Source organism: Cervus elaphus, chromosome 15 (assembly GCF_910594005.1).
Source record: "Cervus elaphus chromosome 15, mCerEla1.1, whole genome shotgun sequence".
NCBI lineage: Eukaryota > Metazoa > Chordata > Mammalia > Artiodactyla > Cervidae > Cervus > Cervus elaphus.
Window position 1 is genome coordinate 62,119,608 of NC_057829.1, and position 27,434 is coordinate 62,147,041.

General features: G+C 43.5%; 1 protein-coding gene and 1 non-coding gene across 2 annotated transcripts; one reads left to right on the forward strand and one right to left on the reverse strand.

The window, feature by feature from the left end:
* Positions 1–528: 528 nt before the first annotated feature.
* Positions 529–27,254, forward strand: PI4K2A (phosphatidylinositol 4-kinase type 2 alpha). Its single transcript, XM_043925636.1, has 9 exons — positions 529–1,058; positions 8,960–9,160; positions 13,673–13,804; positions 14,178–14,331; positions 17,599–17,660; positions 19,586–19,685; positions 20,444–20,577; positions 21,069–21,128; positions 24,840–27,254. The coding sequence occupies exons 1-9, from the start codon at positions 624–626 to the stop codon at positions 24,999–25,001; spliced, it is 1,440 nt and encodes a 479-aa protein (XP_043781571.1). The 5' UTR covers positions 529–623; the 3' UTR covers positions 25,002–27,254.
* Positions 17,374–17,480, reverse strand: LOC122709683. The gene has a single exon (XR_006345658.1). It is a non-coding gene; the product is annotated as a U6 spliceosomal RNA (small nuclear RNA).
* Positions 27,255–27,434: the final 180 nt, after the last annotated feature.

Sequence of the window (27,434 nt, forward strand, 5' to 3'; positions counted from 1 at the left end):
CACCCTCTTCCAGCTACACAAGAGAAGACTCTACACGTGGCCATCACCAAATGGTCAACACCGAAAACAGATTGATTATATTCTTTGCAGCCAAAGATGGAGAAGCTCTATACAGTCAGCAAAAACAAGACCCGGAGCTGACTGGGGCTCAGCTCATGAACTCCTTATTGCCAAATTCAGACTTAAAGAAAGTAGGGAAAACCACTATACCATTTAGATATGACCTAAATTAAATCCCTAAGGACTGTTGAGGTAGGCTACTTTATTTGTTCGATGCCAAATAAGAGCCAGCAGTGGGAAGCTAAGGGCGGGGCTGGGCCGGAAGGGAAAGGGGGCGTGTCTGACCCAGACGCTTGCTCCTGGAGCATGCGCAATCTTCAGAGAAGGTGACGGGCATAAAATGCGGAGGACGGGATTGCGTAGGCGTTGTTTCTGATTGGATACAGTCTGCGCGCGAGGGGTCGTGCCTACTCGTCGCCAAGTAAACAGGGAAGGTAGGGGCGGGGCCAAGGAGGCACCGGGACTTGGTTGGCCGGGAGAGGGTTGAGGGTTTCGCGGATTGGTCCGGGGCAGGAACTCAGCTGTGTGGAGCGCACCGGGTCCCGGAGCCCGCGGCCTGAGGGATGGACGAGACGAGCCCACTCGTGTCCCCCGAGCGGGCGCAACCTCCGGACTATACCTTCCCGTCCGGCTCGAGCGCTCACTTTCCGCAGGTGCCGGGGGGCGCGGTCCGCGTTGCGGCGGCAGCCGGCCCGGTCCCCTCTCCGCCGGGCTCGCCAGGCCACGACCGGGAGCGGCAGCCTCTGCTGGATCGGGCCCGGGGCGCGGCGGCCCAGGGTCAAACCCAAACCGTGGCGGCGCAGGCCCAAGCCCTGGCGGCCCAGGCCGCGGCGGCGGCGCACGCCGCGCAGGCCCACCGCGAGCGGAACGAGTTTCCGGAGGACCCGGAGTTCGAGGCGGTGGTGCGGCAGGCCGAGTTGGCCATCGAGCGTGGCATCTTCCCCGAGCGCATCTATCAGGGTTCCAGCGGAAGCTACTTCGTCAAGGACCCTCAGGGGGTGAGAGCGGGCTGGGGACTGCGGCCGCCGTCTTCGGGGAGGGTGGACCTGTCCGGGGGAGTTTGAGGCTTCGCACAGTCAGAGCGAGAAGGGGTTTTGAAAGGCTGCGAAAGGAAAAAACTACAGTGCGGAGCTTCGTGGGCAGGATTTTGGAATGCCCCTGAGAACTGGAGATGGAGAAGCTTTGCGGAATGAAGAAATAAATCAGAACTTATTTGGTAGGGGAGGAGTAAGCGGAAAATGAAAAGAGGAAATTGACCAGATATAGGCGAGGGGCCCTGCGGTGTGGTGGGGCAGTTGGCCTCTGGATAGAGACGTGCAGGGAGATGCTGCTTTCTAGTAGGTTCCTTAGCTTTAAACTACAGACATTAGTTCAGCTACTTACTTACTGATTTGAGCTTTGAGCCCGTCCTTTCTTTTTGGACCAAATCAGTATTGTCACTGTTCATCCAGGAGGACCGGTGACCCATCAGGGGCTCTGATGGTTCCCTTCCAGCTTTCTCTGTTGTGGGGTTGTATTCCGACACCAACCCAGGTCTCCTATTGGCAGATGTTGCTGATTGACTGGACTCATCAGTTTCATCTGTCCTGGTTATTGCTTACTTCTGAGAAATTGTTCAAATCTTTTTTTATTGTTCCTCAGTTTAGAGTGTAAACTTTGAGAAACATGGGACTGTCAGTTACCTTTTACTTTCATTTCTCATCCAGGACTAGTGTTTATCTCACCTTCATTTTGTCCCTTGTATGTGTTTAAAGGGAGATGAGGATGAGTTGGGACATAGAGTGAGGAGGGCAGCTGAAAAGTGACATTTATTCTTTTGATTAGGGTTTCCGTGGTGGCTCAGTGGTAGAGAATCTGCCTGCCAATGCAGGGGACGCCGGTTCCATCCCTGATTTCCGGGAATGTCCCCTGGAGGAGGAAAGGCAAGCCACTTCAGTATTCTTGCCTGAAGAGTCCCGTGTCAGAGGATCCTGATGGGCTATAGTCCATAGAGTTGCAAAAGAGTCAGACACAACTTAGCGACTAAACAGCCCACCAACAAATCAAACTAGAGGTGTCTTTGAAATATTCAGTTCAGTTCAGTCGCTCAGTCGTGTCCGACTCTTTGCGACCCCATGAATCGCAGCACACCAGGCCTCCCTGTCCATCACCAGCTCCCGAAGTTTACTCATACTCATGCCCATCGAGTCGGTGATGCCATCCAGCCATCTCATCCTCTGTTGTCCCCTTCTCCTCCTGCCCCCAGTCCCTCCCAGCATCAGGGTCTTTTCCAGTGAGTCAACTCTTCGCATGAGGTGGCCAAAGTACTGGAGTTTCAGCTTTAGCGTCAGTCCTTCCAATGAACACCCAGGACTGATCTCCCTCAGGATGGACTGGTTGGATCTCCTTGCAGTCCAAGGGACTCTCAAGAGTCTTCTCCAACACCACAGTTCAAAAGCATCAATTCTTCGGCGCTCAGCTTTCTTTATAGTCCAACTCTCACATCCATACATGACCACTGGAAAAACCCTTTCAAGTCTTCTATGTGAATGTTCTCAGGTGGTCCAGAATGACTTACTGGAAAAATATACTATTATTAAAATGATGGGGATCAGAGTTCCCTCACATTTTCCCTACATCTCTCTTATGTGAACTCTTGAGATTGGTGGTGTGCTTTTTTGACAGGAGTGCTGAATGGCCAGGATGCGCTGTGACTTGTAGCTCTTGGTTAGGTTCATGTTGGATTCAGTTATTCTCCCAGATGTCCTAGAATTATCACCAAGAACCAGAGAGAATTTCCACCATTAACTCAGTTGACATAAACTGAGATGGGAAAAAGCTTTGAGAGTAGTTAGGTTTTTCCAGATCTCTCAGATAAGGGAGTAGTGTGTTAAATCGAAAGCTCAAACAGGAACCATCAGTTCTAGAAGAAAAGAAAGATAGGGTGTCCTTGGGTTTAAATGTTAGGGAGATGTTCATCATTTTTTATTTAGGAACCAGACTGAAATCTAAGATATGAATGGTTTTTATTTTGTTGCTAGCTTGTTGGCTGAAGGGGCTAAGATTATCTTTGTTAGGTACAACAGCAGGAGGAAGATTTTTGTTTTTCTTTCATGACACTGTTACAGCTGCTCTGTAACACTGGAATTGTGTTGGGTCAGCAGAGAAGTGATCTGATGCTCTGACAGGTGGGAGTAACGTGATCTCTCTGTTCTACCTGGCAGGTAAAGTACTGCCACCTTAGTACATAGGCCATGGAGAATAGCAGACTATGGATATGTTTCCCGGTGATTTGCAGGATCTTAGTCTCCCAAATTTTCTGGCCACTGTCCTTTCTTAGAGGGGAAATCAAAATACATATGACCAAGCAAAACTTATTAGTGTAACCAGTCTGTTCCCACTGAGGAAAATGTGGTTCAGAGCAGAGGATCACTTCCTAAATGCTGTGGTGGGTTATACTAGACCACAAACTAACTGTAGTTAGTTTTGTCATCTTTAGCCTGCTCAAAATGTGTTTATTTTATTTAAAAATACTTAGATAGTATTTACTGTATGTCAGGTACTCTTAATGTGCTTTACAGGGCTTCCCCAATGGCTCAGTGGTAAAGAATCTGCCTGCAATGCAGGAGACTTTTGATCCCTGGGTCGGGAAGATCCCCTGGAGAAGGAAATGGCAACCCACTCCAGTATTCTTGCCTGCAGTGTCCCATGGATAGAGAAGCTTGGCAGGCTACAGTCCATGTGGTTGCAAAGAGTCAGACACTACTGAGTGACTGAGCACACATACCCAGATAAAAATAATACATTAAAAAAAATAAAGTGCTTTACAAATAAAAATTCATGTAATACTCACAACACCTTCTGAGGTAGGTACTATCATTGTCCCCACAGATGATGACACTGAGACACACAGTACAGCTAATTTACCCAGAGTCTCAAAGCTATTAAATGGAAGGCGGGTTTCAGACCCAGGCAGACTGGCGTCAGAGTTCATGCTTCTAACTACCATGTCCTGCTACCTCAGAGTTAGTCATCTGAATCTCTGGTTTCTCTTTTCAGCTACCATATTGGTTAGGACTAAATTTGGCTGTGTGTGACAGAAATATTTAAATAATAATAACTTGGATAAAAGTACATTTGACTCTCATGAAAGAAGTCTACAGACTACTTAGAGCTGGCATGGCATTTTCGTTTATTGGGGAGACAGTATCAACAGTATGCATCCATACGTCCAGCTGGTCCAGCCATCCCTAGTGTGTGGCTTCCACTTCGAGAGCCAAGATGGATGCTCAGACTACAGACGTCTTGTCTGCTTTTCAGCCAACCAGTTGGAAGGAGAGGAGGAGAAAGGGAATACCCTCTTCCTGTAAGACATTTCCTAGAAGTTGCACTGGACTGTTCTCCTTACATGCCGTTGTCCAGAACTGAGCTTCATTAGTGACTGGGAACTATAGTCTTTATTTTGTCCAGCTAAAAATCAGGGGCCTGTGCCCGAGGAATAAGAGGGAACAGAAATTGGCAGAACCAGCAGTTTCTGCCACAGGTACTTTTGGAGCTGGACAATCTGAAACGTTCTTGAAGATAACAGCCCTGATTTCATTTCCCGGTTGAGAATGGTTTCTTCCTCAGAATGAGCAAGTACGGACCTGAAATAGTAAGATGGAAAATGCTGGATCAGGAGTCATGGTAGAATGCTCAGGTTACCCTCCTCACCTACATCCTTGTGTTTCAGGTGTCAGGCTGCTCACAAAAGTATTTTTTGAGCATTTTCTGTTTTGAGTGGCTAGTAATACTAAGCATTCATATTGCCAGATCATAGAACAGCATATGACTGACTAGTTTATTTGGACAAATAAATGAGATACCACATATGAAAGCCCCTGGCCTAGTTCCTGGTGCTTAGCAGGAGTTCAGAGTGTTTTGCTTCTTTTTTAAGTTACATGCCGACTGACCCCTGGATTAGGCTTTCTTGGATACATGGCATTGAATAAAGCAAAAGTAGTGTAATTCTAAGAGGATCCATTCCTATTTAGGATAGTAATTCATTAGACAATTCTAAGTGGTAGTTGCAAAACAGTTTTATAGATACTTCTCACATGTTCTAGGAGCTTGGCCTTATATTAGCACTTTTTAGCCTTTTAAAAATACTTTCTTCACCAAGAGTTTGTCTTGAAAATAGTACAGTATTATTTTCCATTTTTCAAATATAAATTTATATTGTAATATCACATGTGTTTCTTCCAACCACCTGTGTCTTCCAGGAAGTTTTGATGTCCTTACATTTGGTTGAGAAGGACACTAATAGCCAAATAAAGAATAAGGATCTCAGAGTAACTTAAAAAAAAAAAAATTTTTTTTTTTAATTTATTTGGCTGTGCTAGGTCTTTGCTGCTGTACAGGCTTTTCTCTAGTTGTGGTGAGTGGGGGCTGCTCTTCATTGCAGTGCCCAGGCTTCTCATTGTGATGGCTTCTCTTGTTGCAGAGCACAGGTTCTAGGGCTAGGGCTTCAGTAGTTGTAGCATGTGGGTTCTAGAGCACAGGCTTAGTAGTTGTAGTGCATGGGCTTAGTTGCTCTGAAGCATGTGGACTCTTCCCAGACCAAGGATCGAATCCATTGTTTCCTGCATTGGCAGGCAGATTCTTTACCACTGAGCTACTAGGGAAGCCCCCAGAGTAACTTTTTTATTATTAAAATGTTAAGATGCAGTCATATTTATATACCATACATAGATGTAGTTTGGAGATTTTTAAGCATCATCAGTACACCTGTTATCTGTTATAGGGAGCTGTCCCAAGCCCCAAGTTATAATCAGTGAGGCAGGTTGGATTGATAGCAGTAAACAGGAAAATAAATACAGGCTGAATCTCTTTTATTACATTATATTTGGATCCCATCTTTTTTCAGAGTCTCACATATTTGGAGTAGTCCATCCTCTCTTTTGTAAGAGTTAACATGTAAATCAGGCTTCTCTACCTAAATAGTTAAGTCAAAAAGTGTTGTTTCCATCCAGCCTCTACAGAATACAGACTTACCTTTTTCACTCTCATTTCCTTATAAGTGTATAGCAGACATTTCAAGAGGTTGCATGATGTGTGATATTGAAACAGATTGAATATTAAAGAAGATGTGAGAATACAGTTTTCTTCTATTGAGCTAAGCATTAGAGATTTGCAAAAATGTAAAACAATACCAGTCTTCTCACTAAAAATTGTTTTTTAAAATATAGTTCTTTTTCAAAAAAATATGCCACATATGTTAACATGTAATTGGCTTGTTTTTATGATTAGGTGAATTAAATATTTTTGACATTTTAGTTTTAAGTTCTAATAACAGCAAATATAGATTTTACCCATGTAAACAAAAGCTTTGGGGGTCTTTAATAGTTTTTAAAAGTTTAAAGGAATCCTGAAACCAGAAAGTTTGAGAACCATCCACTTTGTATTTACCAAACTTAAAAAAAACCCACAAAACTTTTATGTTATTTCTGCATATTTCACTATATAATATGAGTGATGTGCTTGAGTTGTCTTAGATTTTAGTATAGCCTAGTACACTGCTCCTTGGAGCTGCTGGATAGATTCAGAAAACCCTTTGGGTTTCAGGTTTCAGTCATTGTGGGTCTGGCCCAGCCAAGCCCCATTGCTTTCTTGTGCATTACTGTTTTTATCCTGGACTTCATGCATTACTGCTACTCGAGCTACCTGCATGTTAACCCCTTCGTTAAAAGGGATTTTAGTAAGTGGGTGTTAAGGGAGGGTGTTTTTTAAAATACTGACATCAAACTGAAGCTTTCTGCTGCTTGTAAAAAGAAATTGAAAGTTTATTGAAGAAGAGAGAATATGGTGAAATGAATTAGTATTTTTTTCTTTCTCAACCAAATAATGGTGGGTGGTTTTAGAGTTTTTTTTCTTTTTCTTTTAGAGTTTGTTTTTTATGAATTGGGAGAATATTCTTGAGTCTTCAGTAACAAACAGTTGATTATGTGAATTTAACATTAGCTTTGGAAATTAGGCCAGACACTGCTTTATGTGTCTCTCTAGGAAACCCACAGAGTGCCGATACACTGTATTGCGCCAACTAGGTGAACTGAAGCAACGCTTAGTCCTGAAAGGGACTTGTCCCCCTTCTGTCTGAATGTCTTTCTGTTCCTCCATCCTTCCCGCCCCCTACTATTCCCTTATTTGTGCATGCCAGACATTATTATTTAATGAAACCCTTGTTACACTGAGAGAATCATGATGACTAATGCTTTTAGAGTCGATGAAATGCTTTCTGATTCTCCTTTTGGTGGAAGGAAATTGAGAAGTTAGAGAGGTTGGTCTATAAATGATGCTTGGCTGCAATCTTGGCCTTCAAGTTCTGCTCTTTTTTTGGCTGAGGGATCATGCGGCTTGAGGGATCTTAGGAACAGCAATCAAACCTGTGCTTCCCGCAGTGGAAGTTTGGAGTCCTAACCACTGGACCATCAGGGAATTCCCAAGTTCTGCTTTCTTTAAGTGGAAGTGTTTAAGCCTCAGTCCTGGTATTTTTCAGCCCCGCTTATAGTCTTGGTTTCCCTTTCACTGGGGACCAGCTTGCTGAACTCCGCATTGTACTTCAATGAACCGACTGGTGGGTTTTGGGATGGGCCTCAAGTTGTCCTGTGGTTTCACTGCCCAGGTTCCAGAGAGTTCCGGTGGAGTCAAAAGTCATTCTCTGCTAGCTGAGCCAGTTACTACTGCTGCTATGTGATTCAGAGCCCAGGGTTCCAGGGGTGTGGAGATAGGAAGATTGCCAAAAGAGGCCTCTTCCTAGCCACTTTGGATAATGATATAATTCTGAATGAACATATGCATTTGACTTTTTCCAGTGAATAAGTTTATCTTTAAGAATCAATTGATTTCTTTTGTGCTTCTTTTCTCTTGCCTTCTTGCAAGGCTTCTTGAAGGGACTGCCCTCAAGATTGACCAGTTATTGTTTCAGACATATGCCTAGCCAGTTCCTAATATGAGTACTTACATAATGCAGGCAGATGGATGTATGTTTTTTTGCTGTGACTGGCCATTCAGGAAATGACACCCACAGGAGAATGTCTTATGACCCAGACTAGCTTGAGTTGGCTGTGGGCTGAGGGGAGAGGGAGAGTCATATGATATTAAGATGAATTACTTGAATAGCATATTTACTTTACTTTTCTTTCTTTGAAAGTATCAGTTTGGGGACTGGAGGGAATGAGATAAATATAAAACAACCTAAGGGGGCTGACTGGCTTGGGAAGGAAAGCCTTCAGGAAGGAAGGCCTTAGTTTCTAGATTGCAGCAGCATCCCATATGTCTGAGGATCTTTGAGGATTAAGTTATTGTCTGCTAGAGAAGGTGGATCTTAATCTTTGTGGCCTCTCATGTCCTGGTCCCTTGCCTATCAGAATTACTTAAAAGAACCCATTCTAACCAGGTAGCAGACCCTTTTTCCTGCTGTGATCTTTCTCTTCCATTGCTTACTTAATTTGTCATTCCTAAACTTGTTATTTTAAGATGGGTGGGGGTAAAAAGGCTGATAGAGGAAGTCAGCCATTGATAAAAGAATTTTCTTAACCTCATTCCATAATACCTTACTGATTTCCTTTCAGTTGCTACTTTCCTTAATTGATGCAGAGGAACAGTGACTATTAATGTACCTTAGAAGTTGGGGTTTGATGGTGTTAAAATCTGTTGTACTATCGATACCAGATTGGCATCTTCTTTGGCCACAGCCCCTTCTGGCAGCGTTATTCTCAGCTGCGCATATGAGCTGGTGTCTTCCCTTACAAGGGAAGTGTCTAACTGTACATAGGGATTGTCTGCCTGTGCCCTCTCATTTCCTTCTAGAGTCTCGCTGACCTGGTCTGTGAGCCAGTGGCAGGAACTTGCCTTTAACACCCTTTTCCTTTTGTCTCTGTAGAAGATCATCGCAGTTTTCAAACCCAAGAATGAAGAGCCGTATGGGCAGCTTAATCCTAAGTGGACCAAGTGGCTGCAGAAGCTGTGCTGCCCCTGCTGCTTTGGCCGTGACTGCCTTGTCCTCAACCAGGGCTACCTCTCAGAGGCAGGGGCCAGCCTGGTGGACCAAAAACTGGAGCTCAACATCGTACCCCGCACAAAGGTCGGTGACCTGTCTTCCGGTTGCCTTTCTGCTTGGCCAAGGTTTTCCTGGGCCTAAGCCCTGGCTACATGTTAGTGGGACTGCTAGATCCAGTGAAGGGCTATTTGTGCTCCGAGTCTAGGGTTCTCAGCCTTTTTTTTTTTTTGGTGGGGAGTGGTATGTGCAGGCTTATGGTTTGATCATCTGATGGAAGCTGTCCTGAGAAGGATACACATAAATTTTTTGCATACAATTTCAGGAGGTTCCCTTCTGATGCACATGTATGGGCTCCCTGGGCCTTTGGATTCCAGGTAACCGCAAGCTGGTTAGAAACCTAGCTACTTTTGTAGCTCACTCTGAGATTTCTGAGCCATTCCAGGATTTAGACACAGTCTACAATGGACTGGCTGATTGTCAGCTAAGCACTAATGTGAGATCTGGCAAGTAGGACTCTAGGGTTGGCTGAGGGTTAGTGTAAAGGTCTAGCCTGAACACCTACAGGGAACTGACAAGGAATTCTCCTCACCCATCTTTATGCTATGGATTTTGGTGCTTGTGTGAACATTACAAAATCGGGTTCCCAGATCTAGGCAAATCCACACTTAGAATGGATTTGTACATACCTTATATGTGTTACAGACTTAGCTGAAGTTCTAACTCAGGATCTGGACCATACCTCCCACCCCCTTTCAAAAACATGCTTAAATATAGAATTGATTGTAACAGTTTCAGAAAGTTTACTGATACTGGGTTAAGAACCACTCTGCCACAGGGTGTCTCATGAAACCTTCCAAGGATTCTGAGGGGAAGAAATCTTCTGGTCAGCATATGAACATCTAAGGGCACATCATCACGCATTTAATATACTACTCCCTGAGATTTAGTAACAAGGTGGAACTCTGGTCTGATGCCCTGTGGCTGCAGGGCCGTCTTTGTATCTCTGTCTGGGTCTTTGAAAATTGGATAAAAATTGTCTTTGAAAATTGGATAAAAGCTATAAATTTTGTTCCCACAAAAAATATACATATTTGCAATTACTGTATATAATTTCAAGAGGATGGTTCATGGACCAGTTGAAATCTACCCTTTGACCCATAGGAACTAGATTAAAAACCCCTGTTTGAGGTTTTCTTTGCAGGTTTAGATAGCAGACTGTGGGCAAAGAGCCTAATCAGTAGACAGGAGCTTCCCTTCAAATCTGTTTTTTCCTGTTTTCCCAGGGTATGTTACAAGAAAATGTGATAGTTGTGGATGTTTAACTATGTCTGCTCCTTTGCCAAAAAACTTCAAATAAGCCAACTAGTTTGTAAGGAAGTAGAAATCAGGGAAAACTTCTTTAAATTTCCTTTGCTCATTCTCAGCACCTAGCAAAATACTATACTTCTAGTAAGTGTTCCCTTAAATACCAGCTGAATCAGTGAATAGATATCAAACCATGAAAAAAGAACAGTGATAGAGATCCCCCAACCTCAGGCCAGTGGAGTGAATGTTTGATATATTTGATTGTAGCTCCCGGCTCATAGCTTCCATCTGACATCTACGTCACTGCCTGGCCTTGTGTAGCGCATTCCTTCCCTTTGCGCTTTCATTCTCTCTGTGTGCATAGAGTGAAACAGCACACTGAACATCTTATATGGTGATGAATGCTCCTAAGATCTCCTGCCTAACCTGAAATCCTCCCAGCAGGCCCCTCCTAGACTCTAGAAATCCTTCTCAGTACTCCTTGCTCATCACTGTAATCTCCTTCCTTTGCTGGGTAAGTCGCAGACCACCCAGACCCCATGCCTGTCTGTTTTGCCTGTGCTTCTCAGTGCAGTGCCTAAGAATCAGGAATCGAGTTCAAATTCTGGTGCTGCAGTTCTTTATTGAGTAATCCTTGGGCAAGTGAGTTAAGACACTCCGCGTTCTCTCCCTTTCGGTTTCCTCACTATAAAAATAGGGATATAAAGAGTTCCTCCTTGGACTTCCCTGGTGGCGCAGTGGATGGGATCCACCTGTCTGTGCAGGGGATGTGGGTTTAATCCTTGGTCTGGGAAGACTTCACATACTGCAGAGCAATGAGGCCCACGTGCCACAACTTCTGAGCCTGCATTCTAGAGCCTGTAAGTCACCACTGCTGAACCTGTATGCCACAACTGCTGAAGCCCATGCACCCTAGAGCCTGTGCTTTGCAACAAGGGAAGCCACTGTGATAAGAAGCCCAAGCACTGCGAGGAAGAGTCGTCCTTACTCACTACAACTAGAGAAAGCCCAAGCGCAGCAGCGAAGACTCAGTGCAACCAAAATAATAAGTTTAAAAAAAAAAAAAGAGTTCCTACTTGATAGGGTGGCCATTGATATTACACAAGATAATCCATGTGGAATATGTAGCCCAGCACCTGGCACAGTGTAAACACTCCATACATTTTTGCCTGTGCTATTTTTATGACTGTTCTAATCATTAATGCCACGCCCCATAATCCTGTTCGTCCCCATCTCTAGTCTTCCTCTTTCGCTGTTCGAGAACCTTAATGAGGCCTGAGGATCTTTTGCATCAAAAAGTCAGCAACAAAAAATCTTGTCTTCCATGAGACTGAGATGAGGCAGAACTTTGCAAGCTTAACATACATTTGCAAGCTTAACATAACGGCTGCTGGAGAATAGTAAGAGGAGATCTCTCTCTTTCCTGCCTCCCCACCCTTGTGACAGCATTCTATCCAGTTGATCACAGTATCTGTCACTATGGAAACGGGGCTTAAGTTGTGCTAGAGCTTCAAATAATAAGGCTCTAATTCTCACTTAATCACAATCTCTGCTCTCTGTTCCTACAAGGTTTCAGGTTATGAGAGTTTCATTAGTCATAGGGAAAGAGTGGTTCGTTACAAAAATTGATCAAAAATAAATCTGATGAGGGAAAGTGTGGTATGTGTCTTGAGAGCAGGGTTTTCGTCATAGAAACTGGCAAGGTAGTCTTAAGAAAGCCTTTTTTCCCATTTGTTCTTGTGCCATGTTTCCAAATTTGTAAGGTAGAAAGTGCTAACTTGTAATACATCTTGGCACATCTGTTTTAGGTACCCTGTTCAAACTGGATGGATGGATGGGAGGAAGGGAATTACTTTATGCTATCTCTAAGGTTCAAGGGCAAAATAATTAGTTACTTGTAATGAATTTTACAAGGCTTAGGAAAAGAATTTTCTTATAAATTTTATTTTTGGTATTTATATACTAAAACTCAGTGCTATCTAAAAGAAGCTTGTAACTCATTCATTCATTCACTTAATAAATAGGCATATGCCAGGCACTGTTTTGTACTCAGGATGCTAATGTAAATAAGATGTTCTCATCCACCCCACATTTCATTAGTTTTAAAAAACAAGTTAGATATGGATTATCATGAGACAGTGTGGTTAAGTGTGATAATGGATGTCCAAATGGATTATGGATTATAGTGGTATCACTGCAGTTTGACAATCAAGTGTAATATTGGTAGCCCATTAAAAAAATTTTTTTAAAGGTAATGCATGCATCTAGTGCAAAAATTAGAAGGCATAATAGATTTTTTTTAAAAAGCCCACTCTCATGGCTCAACAGTTAAGCATTTGCCTGCAGTGCAGGAGACCTAAGAGACTTGGGTTTGATCCCTGGGTCAGGAAGGTCCCCTGGAGAAGGAAATGGCAACTCACTCCAGTAATCTTGCCTGGGAAATCCCGTGGACAGAAGAGCCTGGTGGGCTACAGTCCATGGGGTCACAAAGAGTTGGACACGGCTGAGCACACCGACATACCTAAACAAAGAAGAGTAATCCAGCTTCTCTCCCACCCCTGTCTTCCAGCCACTTGGTTTCCTTCCTCAGAGGCAGATGTTATTACTAGTTTCCTGCTTAGTTTAATATCTGCTTATTCCAGATATAGTCTAAAAATTAAAACCATTTTTAATGTTTGCTTAATTTTTAAATGTAAATTGTTGCACACAGTATAAAATTCAACAGGAAATAAAAAGGTATGGAATAAAGTGCAATTTATTTTTATCTGGAGAGAAAATAGACCCTGGACCATCTTCTCCTATCCCAGGAGCTAGCTGTTGTGTCAGCATAATTCATTCTAGATGCTATAACAACCCCTGAATTGCAGTGGTTAACACGATAGGTGTTTATTTCTTGCTCACATCAAGATTCATGCCAGTTAGGCAGCTCTCCTAGATCCACGTCACTTTATATAGCCACAAGAGATCTTGGATCCTTCCATGCTGTGGTTTTACCATCTCAGAGCCCTTCATTTCTTCCAGCTGCACAGATTGGGAAATGTGAACTAAGGATCATGGGAAATTTTAGGGGCCAGGCCTGAAAGTAATGTGCATACATCACTTTGTCAACATTGCATTGGCCTGAACTAGTCACATGCTCTCTCCTACCAGTTAGAAGTGCTGAGAAATGCATCCTTTCCATATGCAGAAGAGGAACAGTACTGGTGAGCATCTAGCTATTATTCTCTGCCTTATGGGTATAGTTCCTTAAACTTCATTCTAACCTTGGTATCTCTTCTGTTTCCATTGTAGGTAGTGTACCTGGCCAGTGAGACCTTCAACTATAGTGCCATTGACCGAGTGAAGTCCAGAGGCAAGCGGCTTGCGTTGGAGAAAGTGCCAAAAGTTGGACAGCGGTTTAACCGCATTGGGCTACCACCAAAGGTATAGACTGCACCTAGGTGGCTCATCAAAGGTGGTGATTATAATGGCATAACCATCCAAGTGGTGAAATAAGGTGTCTGCAGATTCACCTTTGGACACTTGAATAGCCTGCCCTGAGGCACCAGTCTTACTCATTTCTGTCAAGGGCCTAAGATTTGAGGAGTAATTCTCCAGAGAATAGAGACTATAACTTTCTTACTTTACTCCCCTGGACCATTCAATTGTGCCTTTTGAATTTGGATGAGCAATTACTGTCACAACCCTTTTCTGATATAAACTCTGTAGGGCCTTAGTGGGTACCTGGCTTATTCCTGGGATCTTTGGACTTAGGCTGTAGGGAAATACTTCTTCTATTCTTCCTTTTTGGTTGCAGGTTGGTTCATTCCAGCTCTTTGTTGAAAGCTACAAAGATGCAGACTACTGGCTACGGCGTTTTGAAGCAGAACCCCTTCCTGAGAATACTAACAGGCAGCTGCTCCTGCAGTTTGAGCGGTTGGTGGTACTGGACTACATCATCCGCAACACTGGTGAGCAGCTCTGGGTGGTCCTGTGGCCTGGCTGCCGTGAGCACAGGGCAGACATGGAGGCTCCCTTGCAGAGCTTGGTATCAGAGTACCCTGTCAGGATGAGTTTTGAATAAGACAGAAGGGTTATACACATAGGAGAGGGTACTGAAAATACTTTTTCTAGACTAGCTTTGTGTAGGCACATCATGTGTAGTTATTGGAGGCAGTGAGTATTTATGTTTCATCTTTGCGTCTCTCCCAATCTCATACAGAAGACACTTTGGCTCTTCTAAAGCAGCACAAAGAGTGCTCTCATCCTTGATCCCTAGTCATTCGTGGTAGCCTGGCCTAGTACGGGGCAGTTTTGTCTTTAAATACCACATCTAAGTGGGCTCATGTCTTCCCAGGTGGCACTAGTGGTCAAGAGCCTGCCTGCCAGTGCAGGAGATGTAAGAGGCACTAGTTCGATCCCTGGGTCAGGAAGATCCCCTGGAGGAAGGCATGGCAATCCACTCTAGTACTCTTGCCTGGAGAATCCCATGGACAGAGAAACCTGTCAGGCTACAGTCCATGGGGTCTCAAAGAGTCGAACATGACTGAAGTGACTTAGCATGCATGCATTCAAGTGGACTCATACAGTATTTTCATCCTGTGACTGGCTTAGTCACTTAGCATAATATCCTCAGAGTTCTTTCATACTGTAGGATGTGTCAGAATTTCTTTCCTTTTTAAGGTTGAATAATAGTCTATTGTGTGTATATGCCTCATTTCACTCATCCATTCAGCTGTAGACAGACACTTGGGTTGCTTCCACATTTTAGCTATTGTGAATAAATCTGCTGTGAACATGGGTGTACAAATATCTTTGAAACCCTGCTTTCAGTTCTTTTGAGTGTGTAGCAAGAAGTAGAATTGCTATATCATAATGGTAGTTCTGTGTTTAGATTTTTTTGAGGAACCGCTATACTGTTTTCCATAGTATGGAAAACATTTTACAGCTGCATCGTTTTACATTCCCAAGAGCAGTGCATGAGAGTTCCTGTTTTTCCACATTTTCACCATCATTTGTTATTTTCTGAGTCTATATATAAATATATATATATAGTAGCCATCCTAATACTAATAGGTATGAAGTAGTATCTCATTGTAGTTTTGATTTGCATTTTCCTAGTGACTAGTGATGTTGAACATCTTTTCATATGCTTTTTCCATACGTGCTAAGTCACTTCAGTTGTGTCCAGCTCTCTGAGACTGTGTGGACCGTAGCCTGCTGATGGTCATCCCATCCTTGTCAAACTTTGTTTGGTTATATATGCAAAGGTTTATTTCTGAATTCTGTAATCTAGTCCATTGGTCTGTCTCTGTGTCAGTACTACACTGTTTGCTTACTATAGTTTTGTAGTAAGTTTTGTCATCAGTTTGTAAGTTTTGGAGGAAATGTGATTTCCTCCAGCTTTACTCTTTTTCTGGATTGTTTTGACTCTTTGGCTGTCCCTTGAGATTTCATATGAATTTCTGTTTCTGTAAAAAACATCATTGGGATTTTTATACAATTGCATTTAATCTCTAGATTAGTTCACTTCCAGTAGTATTGCTGTCTTAACAATATTAAATCTTCCAATTTGTGAACATGGGGTGTCTTTCCATTTATTTATGTCTCTTTAATTTCTTTTAGCAATGTTGTATAGTGTTCATTATACAAGTCTTTTACTTCCTTAGTAAACTAATTCCTAAATGTTTTATTCTTTTTGATGATATTATAAATGGGTTTGTTTCTTAATTTCCATTTTGAATTGTTCATTGTTATTGATTAGAAGTGCAACTGATTTCTGTGGTTGACTTGGTATCCTGATCCTGACTTTCACTGAGTTTATTTATTAGATCTAACAGTTTTTTGTAGAATCTTTAGGGTTTTCTGCATAAGAACATATCATCTATGGAGATAATTTTACCTTTTCATTTCCAGTGCAGATGCCTTTTATTTCTTTTCTTGCATTATTGCTCTGTTCTTTCAATACTATGTTGAATAGAAGTGGTAATATTGGCCATTTTTCCTTTGCTGTAGATCTTAGAGCAAGAACTTTTAATCTTTCACTGTTGAATATGATGTTTGTTCTGGGTTTTTCACATATGAGTTTTATTATTTTGAGGTACTAGTCTGGTGGTGACAAATTTTCTGTTTTGTTTGTCTGAAAATGTCTTTATTTCAGCTTCATTTTGAAGGATATTTTTACTATACATAGAATTTGAGATTGGCAATTATTTTCTTTCAGCAGTATTTTTAAAATACATTTAATTAATCTTTGTGCTCCCATGGCTTCTGTGGAGAAGGAAGTTGTCCATGTGGTAACTATATTTTTCATTTCCTAAATTTCTATTTGATTCTTTTTTATAAATTACTGTTTTCTGCTGATACTCTTATTTCTTAAACGTATTAAGGATTTTATCTTGAACACTTCAGAGCCTGTATCTTTATTTGGTGCCCCTATTATTTATTTGAATTTTCTGTTGTTTTCTTCGTTTTTGTGTCTTCTTGTCTCTTTGTATACCTTGTTATTTTTAAGTGTCAGATGCTGTATATCAAAAACTGTAGAATTATTTGGAGGTCAAGGGTGTTGGTATCAATCCTGTCTGGAAGAAGATGTTTGCCTCTGGCAAGCTGCCGGGGTCATCAGAAATGTAGCATCGCATTAATTTTAGGTATTGAGAAGAAATTCTGCTTACTTCCAAGGTGTAGCCCTTTAGGTTTCAATGCAGAGCATGGATGATCTATCAGGGTTTCCTCCTCCTCCTTCCTCACCAGGCCGCAGTTTTGTCTCCCTAGCTCCCTGGGGCTGTTAGCACACTGTTCTACCTCTCAGCCTCATAACCACCTCTTTCCAAATCAGCAGCAGGTGATGTAAGAAAAAAGAAGCCACAAAGGGTGGACTCCCCTTTCTGGAGTCTTTTTCTCCCAGATCATGGGAGAAAATTTTTAAGAGTCTTATAAAATCTCCAGGGCCTTCAAGAAATTTTAAAACATTTTGTCCATTTTTTATAGTTGTTCTTTTTTTTTTTTTTTTTAAAAATATGGAACGCTTCACGAACCTGCATGTCATCCTTGCGCAGGGGCCATGCTAATCTTCTCTGTATCGTTCCAATTTTAGTATATGTGCTGCCGAAGCGAGCACTATAGTGATTCTTAACAGTATGATTGGTTTCCACCAAGTGTCAGAATGTCTGCTTCACCACTACTGAATGTGAAAATCACCCCAGTTTTGTCTACTAACTTCATATTTCTGTTCACAGATCGAGGCAATGACAACTGGCTGATCAAATACGATTGTCCAATGGATAGTTCTAACTCTCGGGTAAGCGGTTAATCTGTATCTTTTTTGAAGGAGAGGATGAGGTGGGGTATATGCATAATATGGAAGCACATAATAGTGTGATATTTAGGTCACATAAGTTCAGAGAAATCAGGATAGCACACGTCTTTAAAATTGAGGTTAATATTTGGTAGTCATCGTTCAGTTGCTAAGTCATGTCTGGACTGTAACCAACCAGGCTTCCCTGCCCTTCACTATCTCCTGGAGTTTGCTCAAACTCATGTCCATTGGGTCCATGAAGCCATCCAACCATCTCACCCTCTGTCACCTCAATATGTTTTTTAAGGAATATCCTGCTGATTGATGTTAATAGAGATAGAACAAAGAAAAGTTCAATAAATGTGGAGCCTGTTACATTCTTCGTGCCTTCTTTTAAGATTCGCATTGTGTGGGGGCATAGTAAAGGTCTGAGAACGAATGCATTAGTGCAGCTGTGTGAGTTCATTTGGCCTGGTGATTTCTAAACCTTTGGCCATGGAATACTTTTCTCACAAGCCTGCAATTCCACAGAATATCAGTTTAGAAAAAGCTGCTTCCTACAACTTTCTTTACCATCTCATTGCTTTTCTATTCCACCATACTTGCGCTGTGCATTTTAAAAAATTAGCAGGAAGGCCACCTGGAGAAGGAGAGTAAGACTGACTTTTATTCTTTCTAGTATTTTTTTTCTCCTTCCAGCTTTATTGAGATATAATTGATATATAATACTGTGCAAGTTTAAGATGTACATTGTGATGATTTGATGCACGTATATACTGCAAAATGCTTCCCACAGTAAGGTCAGTGGTTCTCAAATTCTGTACATCAGAATCATTTGACGATCTTATTAAAAACAGTATAGATTCTACAAGCCTTTCCTCCATTAGATCTCGGGTAACACTGAGTATCTCACACTTTTAGTAAGGTATCCCAGAGGATTCTGGTACCGATATTCTGGGCCCATCTGCCCCATTCTCTCGTGGCACTAGTTAACCTGAGCATGGAGCCAAGTACACAGTCATGGGAGGGTCTGACACGCACTGTCCCAGGCAGCCTCTTCCACTCTTTCTGCACTCAGCTCTTGTCCTTTTCCTCTTAATGCCTCAGTGAAGCAGAGGAACAGATTCCGTTGTACAAGTGCAACCAGCTGTTATCATCCATGGTTCTTGTATCTTGCTGGAAAATGTCACCACCAGTGATGTGGCCACTGAGTCAAGGTCCACATGAAAGGACCTTGACTGGCTTATAACTGGTTTTTCTTCCTTTTTTAAATGAGCTTCCTAGGTAGCTCAGCTGGTAAAGAATCCACCTGCAATGCAGGAGACCCTGCTTCAATTCCTGGGTTGGGAAGTTTCCCTGGAGAAGGGATGGGCTACCCAAGCCAGTATTTTTGGTTTTCCCTGGTGGCTCAGACAGTAAAGAATCTACCTGCAGTGTGGAAGACCTGGGTTCAATCCCTGGGTTGGGAAGATTCCCTGGAGGAGGGCATGGCAACCCACTCCAGTATTCTTGCCTAGAGGATCCCATGGACAGAGGAGCTTGGCGGACTACAGTCCATAGTGTCGCAAAGAGTCAGACACAACTTTTTGTCCTTTTTTTTTTGGACTCTTAGGGTTCTCACTGCCTTTCCCTGGGAGGAATGGCTTATAGTTCTCTTTTGTTATTGTCATTTCCTGTGTTACCAAGGACTGTGACAACTTTTGAGGAAGTGTACCTTTTCTATGAAGAGAAGGGGACTCTGAGAACCTTGAATTAGCCAAATCAAAGTGCCATAAGTATATTAAGTCCAGGTAACAATTTGGAAGTCAGTTCAGAGATTGAGTAAGGACCGGTGCCTGAGCAGGTTGAGATGGGAGCCTTTGCTGCTAATTTAAAGCGCTGGAGGAAGGTGGGACTCCCTAAATATTTAATCTTCCCTTGCTCTTCAGGACACAGACTGGGTGGTGGTGAAGGAGCCTGTTATCAAGGTGGCCGCCATAGATAATGGGCTGGCTTTCCCTTTGAAGCATCCTGACTCCTGGAGGGCATGTAAGTCTCAGGACCACCGTGGTCTGGCTCTTTTCTTGCTCTTTCTCAGTGTTCCTATTGTGCAATGAAGAGAATAATACCTCTATCACAGGATTGTTCTAAGGACTAATGCAATAATGCAGCTCAGTGCTTGAGCACAATGGCTGGCACACGGCAACTACTCCACAGTGGAAGCTGTTAGTATCCTTTTTCCCATACATTATTCCCATCAAAAGCACAGAGCTGAGTTTTCACATCTCTGCGTTGCATTTTTCTTAGTCTTTCTGAAGACTGTCTTACCGTAATTTATTCTATTTGTGTTTCTAAATATAAGCTGCTGTTCCTGTTCTGTCTTCCTTGTCGACATCCTGGAAACCAACCCTTGGCCCCATTATAACTGAGAAACCTTTAAAAAGAGAGAGATACAAGTGGGGGGTCACTAGTCCCTTTACAGTACCTGTCTGTCTTTTGAGAAGGAGCGTCTCAGTGTTTCAGTGGCAAACATTGATAATTGCTTCTAGATAGGCTTGCATCTTGAAAAGTCATATAATGTCTGGGAAAGAGCACAGGCTCAGGGATTAGACAGACCTGGGTTTGAATCCTGGTTTCTCCACTTAACTGTTTAACCTTTAGGGTTAGCAACCCCTGTAACTTTAATTTTCTGTTGTATTTCAAATAAGAGGGATATCCAACTTTACCCTTGCTCTTATAGGTGGAGGACATAGATGGACAGAGACTTTTTCAACACCAGCTTTGCTTTTGACTTTTCTTCTTTTCAGATCCTTTTTACTGGGCCTGGTTGCCCCAGGCAAAAGTCCAGTTCTCTCAGGAGATTAAAGATCTGATTCTTCCAAAAATATCAGACCCTAACTTCGTCAAGGACTTGGAGGAGGATCTGTATGAACTCTTCAAGGTTAGGCCTGGGAACCTTAGCCTTAAAACCGTATAGAAGAAAGAATTCCAACGCTTTTCCTAATTGGTCCTGATATAAGCCAAGATAGAATGGAAACACCCTTTGGCTTGTGTTAGCCAGTGGAGAGCAAGGTTTCCTCCCGTGGACAGCAGGACCTAGTTTGGGTTGGTTTGAAAACAGTTGGCAGCTGGGCTGAATCACACCGGTTTGTGTCCTGTGTGTCACGTGGCTGCAGTGTGTCTACAGAACTCTCCTTCTCAAATGGAGCCCCAGAGCCTGGAGTTATTCAGAGTTAGTCATGAAACTGAGGACAAGATGGTTACTTGTTCTCTATTTTCCTGTCTGTGAAACAGGGAGTCATTGGGGTTGGGGTGAACATCACTAAGCCTCCTGAGGGTTTTCTTTGTTAGAAAGTTTCTAGTTGGGGGAGGGAAATGCGTTCTTCTGAGGCATTCATGCAGTTTGTATCTCCTTCTGCCCTTCTTTTGCAGAAAGATCCTGGTTTCGATAGGGGCCAATTCCATAAGCAGATTGCGGTCATGCGGGGGCAGGTAAGCCTGGGACATCCTCCCGGTGTCATCCCCGGGGTCTCTCTGAGAGGGTCACATGCTCGTGTTGAGTGAGTGTGTAAATGTCGTATCTCATACCCGTTTTAGTCTGTGCCATCCATGCTTGTGACTCTGTCTTAACACCTGAGAGGAAGGGTAGCCGTCCCAGATCTCCCACCTCTTCCATGGTATCAAGCACTTGGTGAAGCACCTACTATGTGCTTGGTTCTGTGCCACTTGCTTGATAGTTCATTGGTGGATTTAGCTGGTGGTCTGGGTCCTCAAGTTGCTCAAGGCAGCTGTAAGCCCTGGTGGTTAAGAGCTAGGCTCTGGAGTCAGACTGCTGCTTCACCACTCCCCAGTACCATGGCCTTGGGCAGGAGCTTCTGCTTCCTTTTTATAAAGTAGGACAGTTGCCATTCTTTGCAGAGCTGGTCAGAGAACGACATAAGATTATATGTACCAAGTGTTTAGTAAAAACCATGCCTGGCACATGGTAAGCACTCAGATGCTGATCATGGTTATAATTTTTGTTGTTATAGTTACAAGCCACATTATTTCTTCTTTCTCCCCTTCATCTTCAAAGAGAACCAAGGAAACCACCAAGGCATTGTTGATCTTCCATAGCAGAGCAAAGAATAGCTTGAAAATTTCCTAAAAGCTCATGGACACTGACATTCTGCTTATCACTTTGAAGTCTTAAAGACAGCTGGAATAGCCTAGCAGTTAGGGCACAAACTGATCAGGGTATGTGATTTGAAGCCTGTCTCTGCCGTTTATTAGCTATGAGGTCTCAGTTGAGTTACTTAATCTCTCCTCCTTTTAGTTTCTCCATCTGTAACATGGGATTAATAACAGCACCTATCTCATAAGGTTATTATGAGATCAGTGATTGGAAGCAGTTGGAGTAGTGCTGGTATAGTGAAGTACTCAATAGGAGTTAGCTATTTTATTAGGGTTTTGTATACAGCTTCTCACATCTTTGAAGGACAGGAAGCTTTTCTCAGTCATAACTAGCCAGTTAATCTCTTTCTTCCGTTTAGCAAAAGGCTCCTGATGAGGGCAACTCTTGAGCTTACCGAACCCATTTTCTCTAGAAATGGGACAGACAGAGGATTTAATAGCTGTAGTTATTAGAGCTGCCTGAATACCATAATATAGTCTTCCTACATTTCCCAAATAATATAAAGGCCCGGTTAGACTGGCAGAATTGTTAGAAATCTTAAAAACCACGTGACATACTCTGGTATTGTGAAACAGCATAAAGGAACAAGCTTCTTCTCTAGTTTATATAGATTGTACCTCTGTCCCTATTGTACTGTCTTCTCTAATCCCTTCCCAATCTGTTGCGAACATCATAGCAACTTTCCTCTTGTTATATTTAACATCATAGCAACTTTCCTCTTCTTATATTTAGTTAAGGCCATTGTCTAGAGTGGCAAAAGGCAGAGGGGCGGGGGTTGAGAGAGAGCCATTTTAGCTTTCTTTCCATCATGTGCTCTTAATGTCCTTTGAGAGCATGTGGCCTTTTACAACCTAGAGTGCCTACCTCTGAAACTGTCAGGATGAGTCATGGATGAGTATCTAGCTCCTCCTCCTAGCACATGGGTAAAAGGAATGCACCACCTTCTATCTACCTGAGCCGCAATCATGGAGTAGACTGTACAGTGGCCTGGAGCCAAAGGGGAAGAATGGGGAACCCAGGAGAGGTGGACTCGGGTGATAGGGTTGTTACTCACCATGAAGGCTTCTAACCAGACGTTAGATAAAGAATGCAGGGTCTGAGGGAAAGCTACTTTAGATAACATCTTCAAAGACAGTATTCTCTTTTGGCATTATGTACCTGCTATACATTTTTCTTCAACTTTTAAATTAGGAACATTTCAAACCTCAGTAAAATTGAAAGAGGGGAGTCATCTAGACTCACCAGTCATTACATTTAATTAGCCACATTTGCTTTATCTCATATCTCTAAATATTATCTATCTGAGTATTATCTATACATCTGTATAATTTTATCTCTTTTATAATTTGTCTCTCTCCCTAGATAGATAGATTTTTGTATGTTTGCATTTGGCCAAATCTTTTGGAAGTAAGTTGTAGACAGTTTGACATTTTACCCCAAAGACTTAAATGTGCTTGAAAGGTGGCTTCTAACCCGAAGAAGAGCCAGCCAGAGAGGTAGTAAAATCCTGTGTCATAAGCTGGATGGTCTCCGGCATGGTGCACTTTAATTCCGTTTGAACCTCTTAGTTCTCTGCCCTGATCTTGTACTCAAGGCTCTTTGAAGCCGTGTAGGGTGCTGATAAATACCAAAACAGTGAAGTTAAAAAGGAACTCATTACTGGTAGGATCCACTTCTGCCCTCTGTTCCAGGTGAACCTCTGCCTCTTGAGGGTAGCATTTGTAGGTCAAGGATCGTTATGGCTCAAGGCCTCTGTGTCTGTGTGACTGGGGGCAGCCGCCCAGCCACCTCTCTCTTGTGTCCCTGGCCTGGCTGTGAAAATCTTCAGCATCCAGTGGTTTAAAGGCTGTGGTAGGACCACTTCAGCTTTTGTTCTTTCCTACCCAAGAAGATACACGGTGGTGACTGATTGTGACAGGGAAAAGAAGTGTGTTCCTCTGTTCACATGTCTGAAATATCTGTAAAATACGGACAAAAATTTGTGAGGAGCCAAACATACTGTGGTATCAACAGTACTGGAAAAGCTAGTGAAATCCGAATCAAATCTGGAGTGTGGTTAATATTAATGTTCCAATGTTGATTTCCTAGTGTTAGTAAAGGTACCATGGTTATAGAAGATGATCAAATTAGGAGAACTTGGGTAAATGTTACATATCTTTGTAACTTTTCTGTAGGTGTAAAATTATTCTAAAGTAAAAATTTATTAAAAAAAAAAAGACAGCATGAGAGGTGAAGATCAACTGAAATGGCTTTTATTTTTTAAACACATAGTCTTTGTAGGAAAATCAGAAAATAAGGATAAACTAAAATCACTCTATCTCTAGGTCACCTTTCTTGACCCAAAAATAATCACTGCCAACCTTTAAGACTTTTTTTCCTCTGTAGATAAGAAAATAGGATTTTAGAAAATAAAGGTGGGGGTCACACTAATACTGGTTCCTTATCTCCTTTCTTTTCTGTCCAAGACATTGTGATCAGTTTTCCATGCCAGCAGAATATGTTTTTTAATTGCTTGTTTCTAATCCCTTAAATTATTAACTGATCCCGTACTCTCGGGCATTTATATAATTTTCAGTTATAAACAATACTGCACTGCATTGATTGAAACTTAAGTGTTTTGTGCATGTCAATGATTGTTCCCTTAATCCTTAAAAATGAAGTTGCTGAGTCAGAGGGCTTGTCCACTTTTAAGCCTTTATGGTCCACTTGCCTTTCTGAAAAACTGTCCCACGATCTGAACACTCCCCAACTCTGAGTCGTTATCTTCTTCTGTATCTTTACTAACTAGACAGGCAAAAAAGAGGAGGTGTTTTCATTTATATTTTTTAAAAAGGTAGAGAGGTTTCCATTTTCTGTGTATTGTCCTCTTATATTCTTATTTTAGTAAATAGCCTATTGGTACAGTTTTCCACTAGTGTATGGTTTATTTTTGTATTGATTTATAGGAGCACTCTGCCTGCAGGTCTCCTTTCAGAGGCAGACCAGGATGCCTAGGCACTGCTCTCACTGATCTTATTTCCCCCCTGCAGATCCTAAATCTGACCCAGGCCCTGAAAGACAACAAGTGTCCCCTGCACCTCGTCCAGATGCCACCTGTGATTGTTGAGACGGCCCGTTCCCACCAGCGATCTTCTAGCGAGTCCTACACACAGAGCTTTCAGAGTCGGAAGCCGTTCTTTTCCTGGTGGTAGCCCCAGAGGCAGACAAAGGCATATTGTCTGAGACTTGGGCTGGGAGGAAGCCTGGGGAGCGGGTTGCAAGAGAAGCCGGTGGAGATCAGTGCCCTTAAGAGCCCTCCCTCTCTGCTAACCACCCCCTCGAGCTTTCCCAGGCCCGGGGAGAAGCATGCGCAGAGGGACAGTGTGTGCTGTGCGCCCTCCTCAGTGCTGGGGAGGGCTAGCGCTCCACGCAAGCCGTCCGGATGCCGGGAAAGGAGCATCTCCTGGAGGCAGGCTGGGAAAGTCCCTTCCCTCCTGGACACCCTGCTCTGTTGCTATTCCTTGTTATATTCTGCATCAGAAAAAATACAAATACAAATTTCAGTACTAGTAGCAAAACCCAGGTAGAATCCCAGACCCTCTCATAGCAAAACCTGATCCAGACCTAAATGTGCATGGACCCAAACATCCAGGTGTCTCACAGTTCCTTACTGTGCAAACCAAGGCAGCTGGGTGACTTGCAGTGCCGGGACAGACAGAAGCCACACTTCCCTTTTGTGTCTTGCCAAGTCTTCTTTCCGTCTTCCTCCCACCAGTGCGATAGGTTGACTCCAGACACGATTTTCACAGTGGGGGGACATCTGCTCTGGGACTCCCAGCAGTTTTACAGTGATTGTCTAGATCACCTCTGCTCCCTTCCCCTCTGGGGACCCAGCCCCTCTAGGCCAGGACTGTAGGTTGTTTATCACTCAGGCAAAGGCAGGAGGGAGGAAGTTACCTCCCCAGCATGGGAACATGATCCATACCACTAAGTATATGCTGGGAGCTGTGATGGTCTGTGGGTGGGCTTACCCCCTCCTTGCTCCCTAGGTCCTTGGCCCTAGCAGAGATGACAGACTTTCCCAGTCTTCTGATTTGTTCCTGTTGTTTTTGATGTTTTTTCTCAACTCTTTTCACTTGATAGGTTCAGTTCTGGGTTCTGGAGTGTCTCTTGGTGAGGGTTCTAGGGTGGGTCTAGCTCATGAGAGGACAGGATATTAAGTCCTTGGGTTTCTTTTTGTGATACCACTGCTGCTGGATGGAGGCAATGAGACTTGTATTCTGCCTCCTAATTAGCAGCTTCCTTTTCCTCCCTGATTCTTGTTCCAGGCCAATTTTTCTATGGCTTCTCGAGAAAGGTGGGGCCCCAAGGAGAGAGGCATTCCCACTGTCCCCGGTGCCTGCCCGGCCCAGTGTGCGTCTTCTTGCTTCCACGTCTCTTTCCCCTCAGCTCTCCCCCTTACCAGCTGTCCGAGCCCTTTCTGCACCAAAGCAAAGAATGGCCTCAGTGGGGAGCACAGAGGGTGCCACCCACGGCTATGGGGCAGCCCTGGACGGTTTCTGGCACCCTGCGATTGGTCAGTCAGCCTTGGAAAGAAACTATCTTGAAGGTTTGAAAACCAACCAAAGAAAAGGAGTGGGGACTGTTGCCGTGTTCCCTCTGCTTCCCTAGCTCCCGCTATTGCAGAGAGCAGAGCGGAGGTGTGCAGCCCTCTCGTCAGCTGGGCCAGGCTGGTCCCCTTCCAGTACAGCCCCCAGGAGCCAGCTTATCCTGGGCTTCCACCCCGCCAACAGAAGAGTCTCTGGAGCTGGGTGTGCACGCCCTGTGGACAGAGGCACTGCTCCCCGCCGGCCCCAGCCCTGACAATCCCATGGAACTGACCTGGACTCTGGCCTTGGGGACCATGTTTGTGAGAACTTGGGAGCAGCAGGGCTCCCAGAGGCCGGAGGGGACCAGGGTATATTTAGCTCTCCACAGACATCTGTTTATAGATGTGTTGTTGAATTGCCCCACCTGGGGTGGAGAGGGCTTGAGCGGTCTAAAGGGCTGGTTGCTTCACCCACCGAGGAGATCTGCACATTGCCCTCAGCCAGACCAGCTCTGGGATGCAAAGGAAATTGGGTCCAATGTAAGAGGGAGCTGGTCCCAGTCCTGGCAGATGAAAGTGCGGCGCATCCTTTCCTGGCCCACATCCGTTCTCCTTGAAGCCTGTATTCAGGTTGCCTTGAATGTGGACCTTGGGAGAGCCTGGGCCCTGAGTGCCAGGGCAGGCTTTTGGGTGGCCCTCACGGAGCTGCCCGGCCCAGCCCTCTGCCAGCCTTCGTCCCATCTCCCAGTGTCAGGGAGTGGAGGCTGGGCTGTGAGAGTGCTGCTGCCTCTGTATTGTTCTTCTAATGCACTGTAGAAATTGTATATGTAATGTATTTAAATCAATGCAAATGTATGAATAACAAGTCCAATTCCGACCTTTTTTGTCTAGCTTTCTTTGGTGGAAAGAAGACAAGGTAGGAAGCCTTTTTAAGGACAGAGAACCCTGTGTTGCCATGGAATTGCTGAGATATGGCTCTTGAATATATTTTCCTCTAGTAGAGGAAGGTACAGGTTCTCATTTCCCAAAATATGGTTTTATCCCATTTGACATCAAC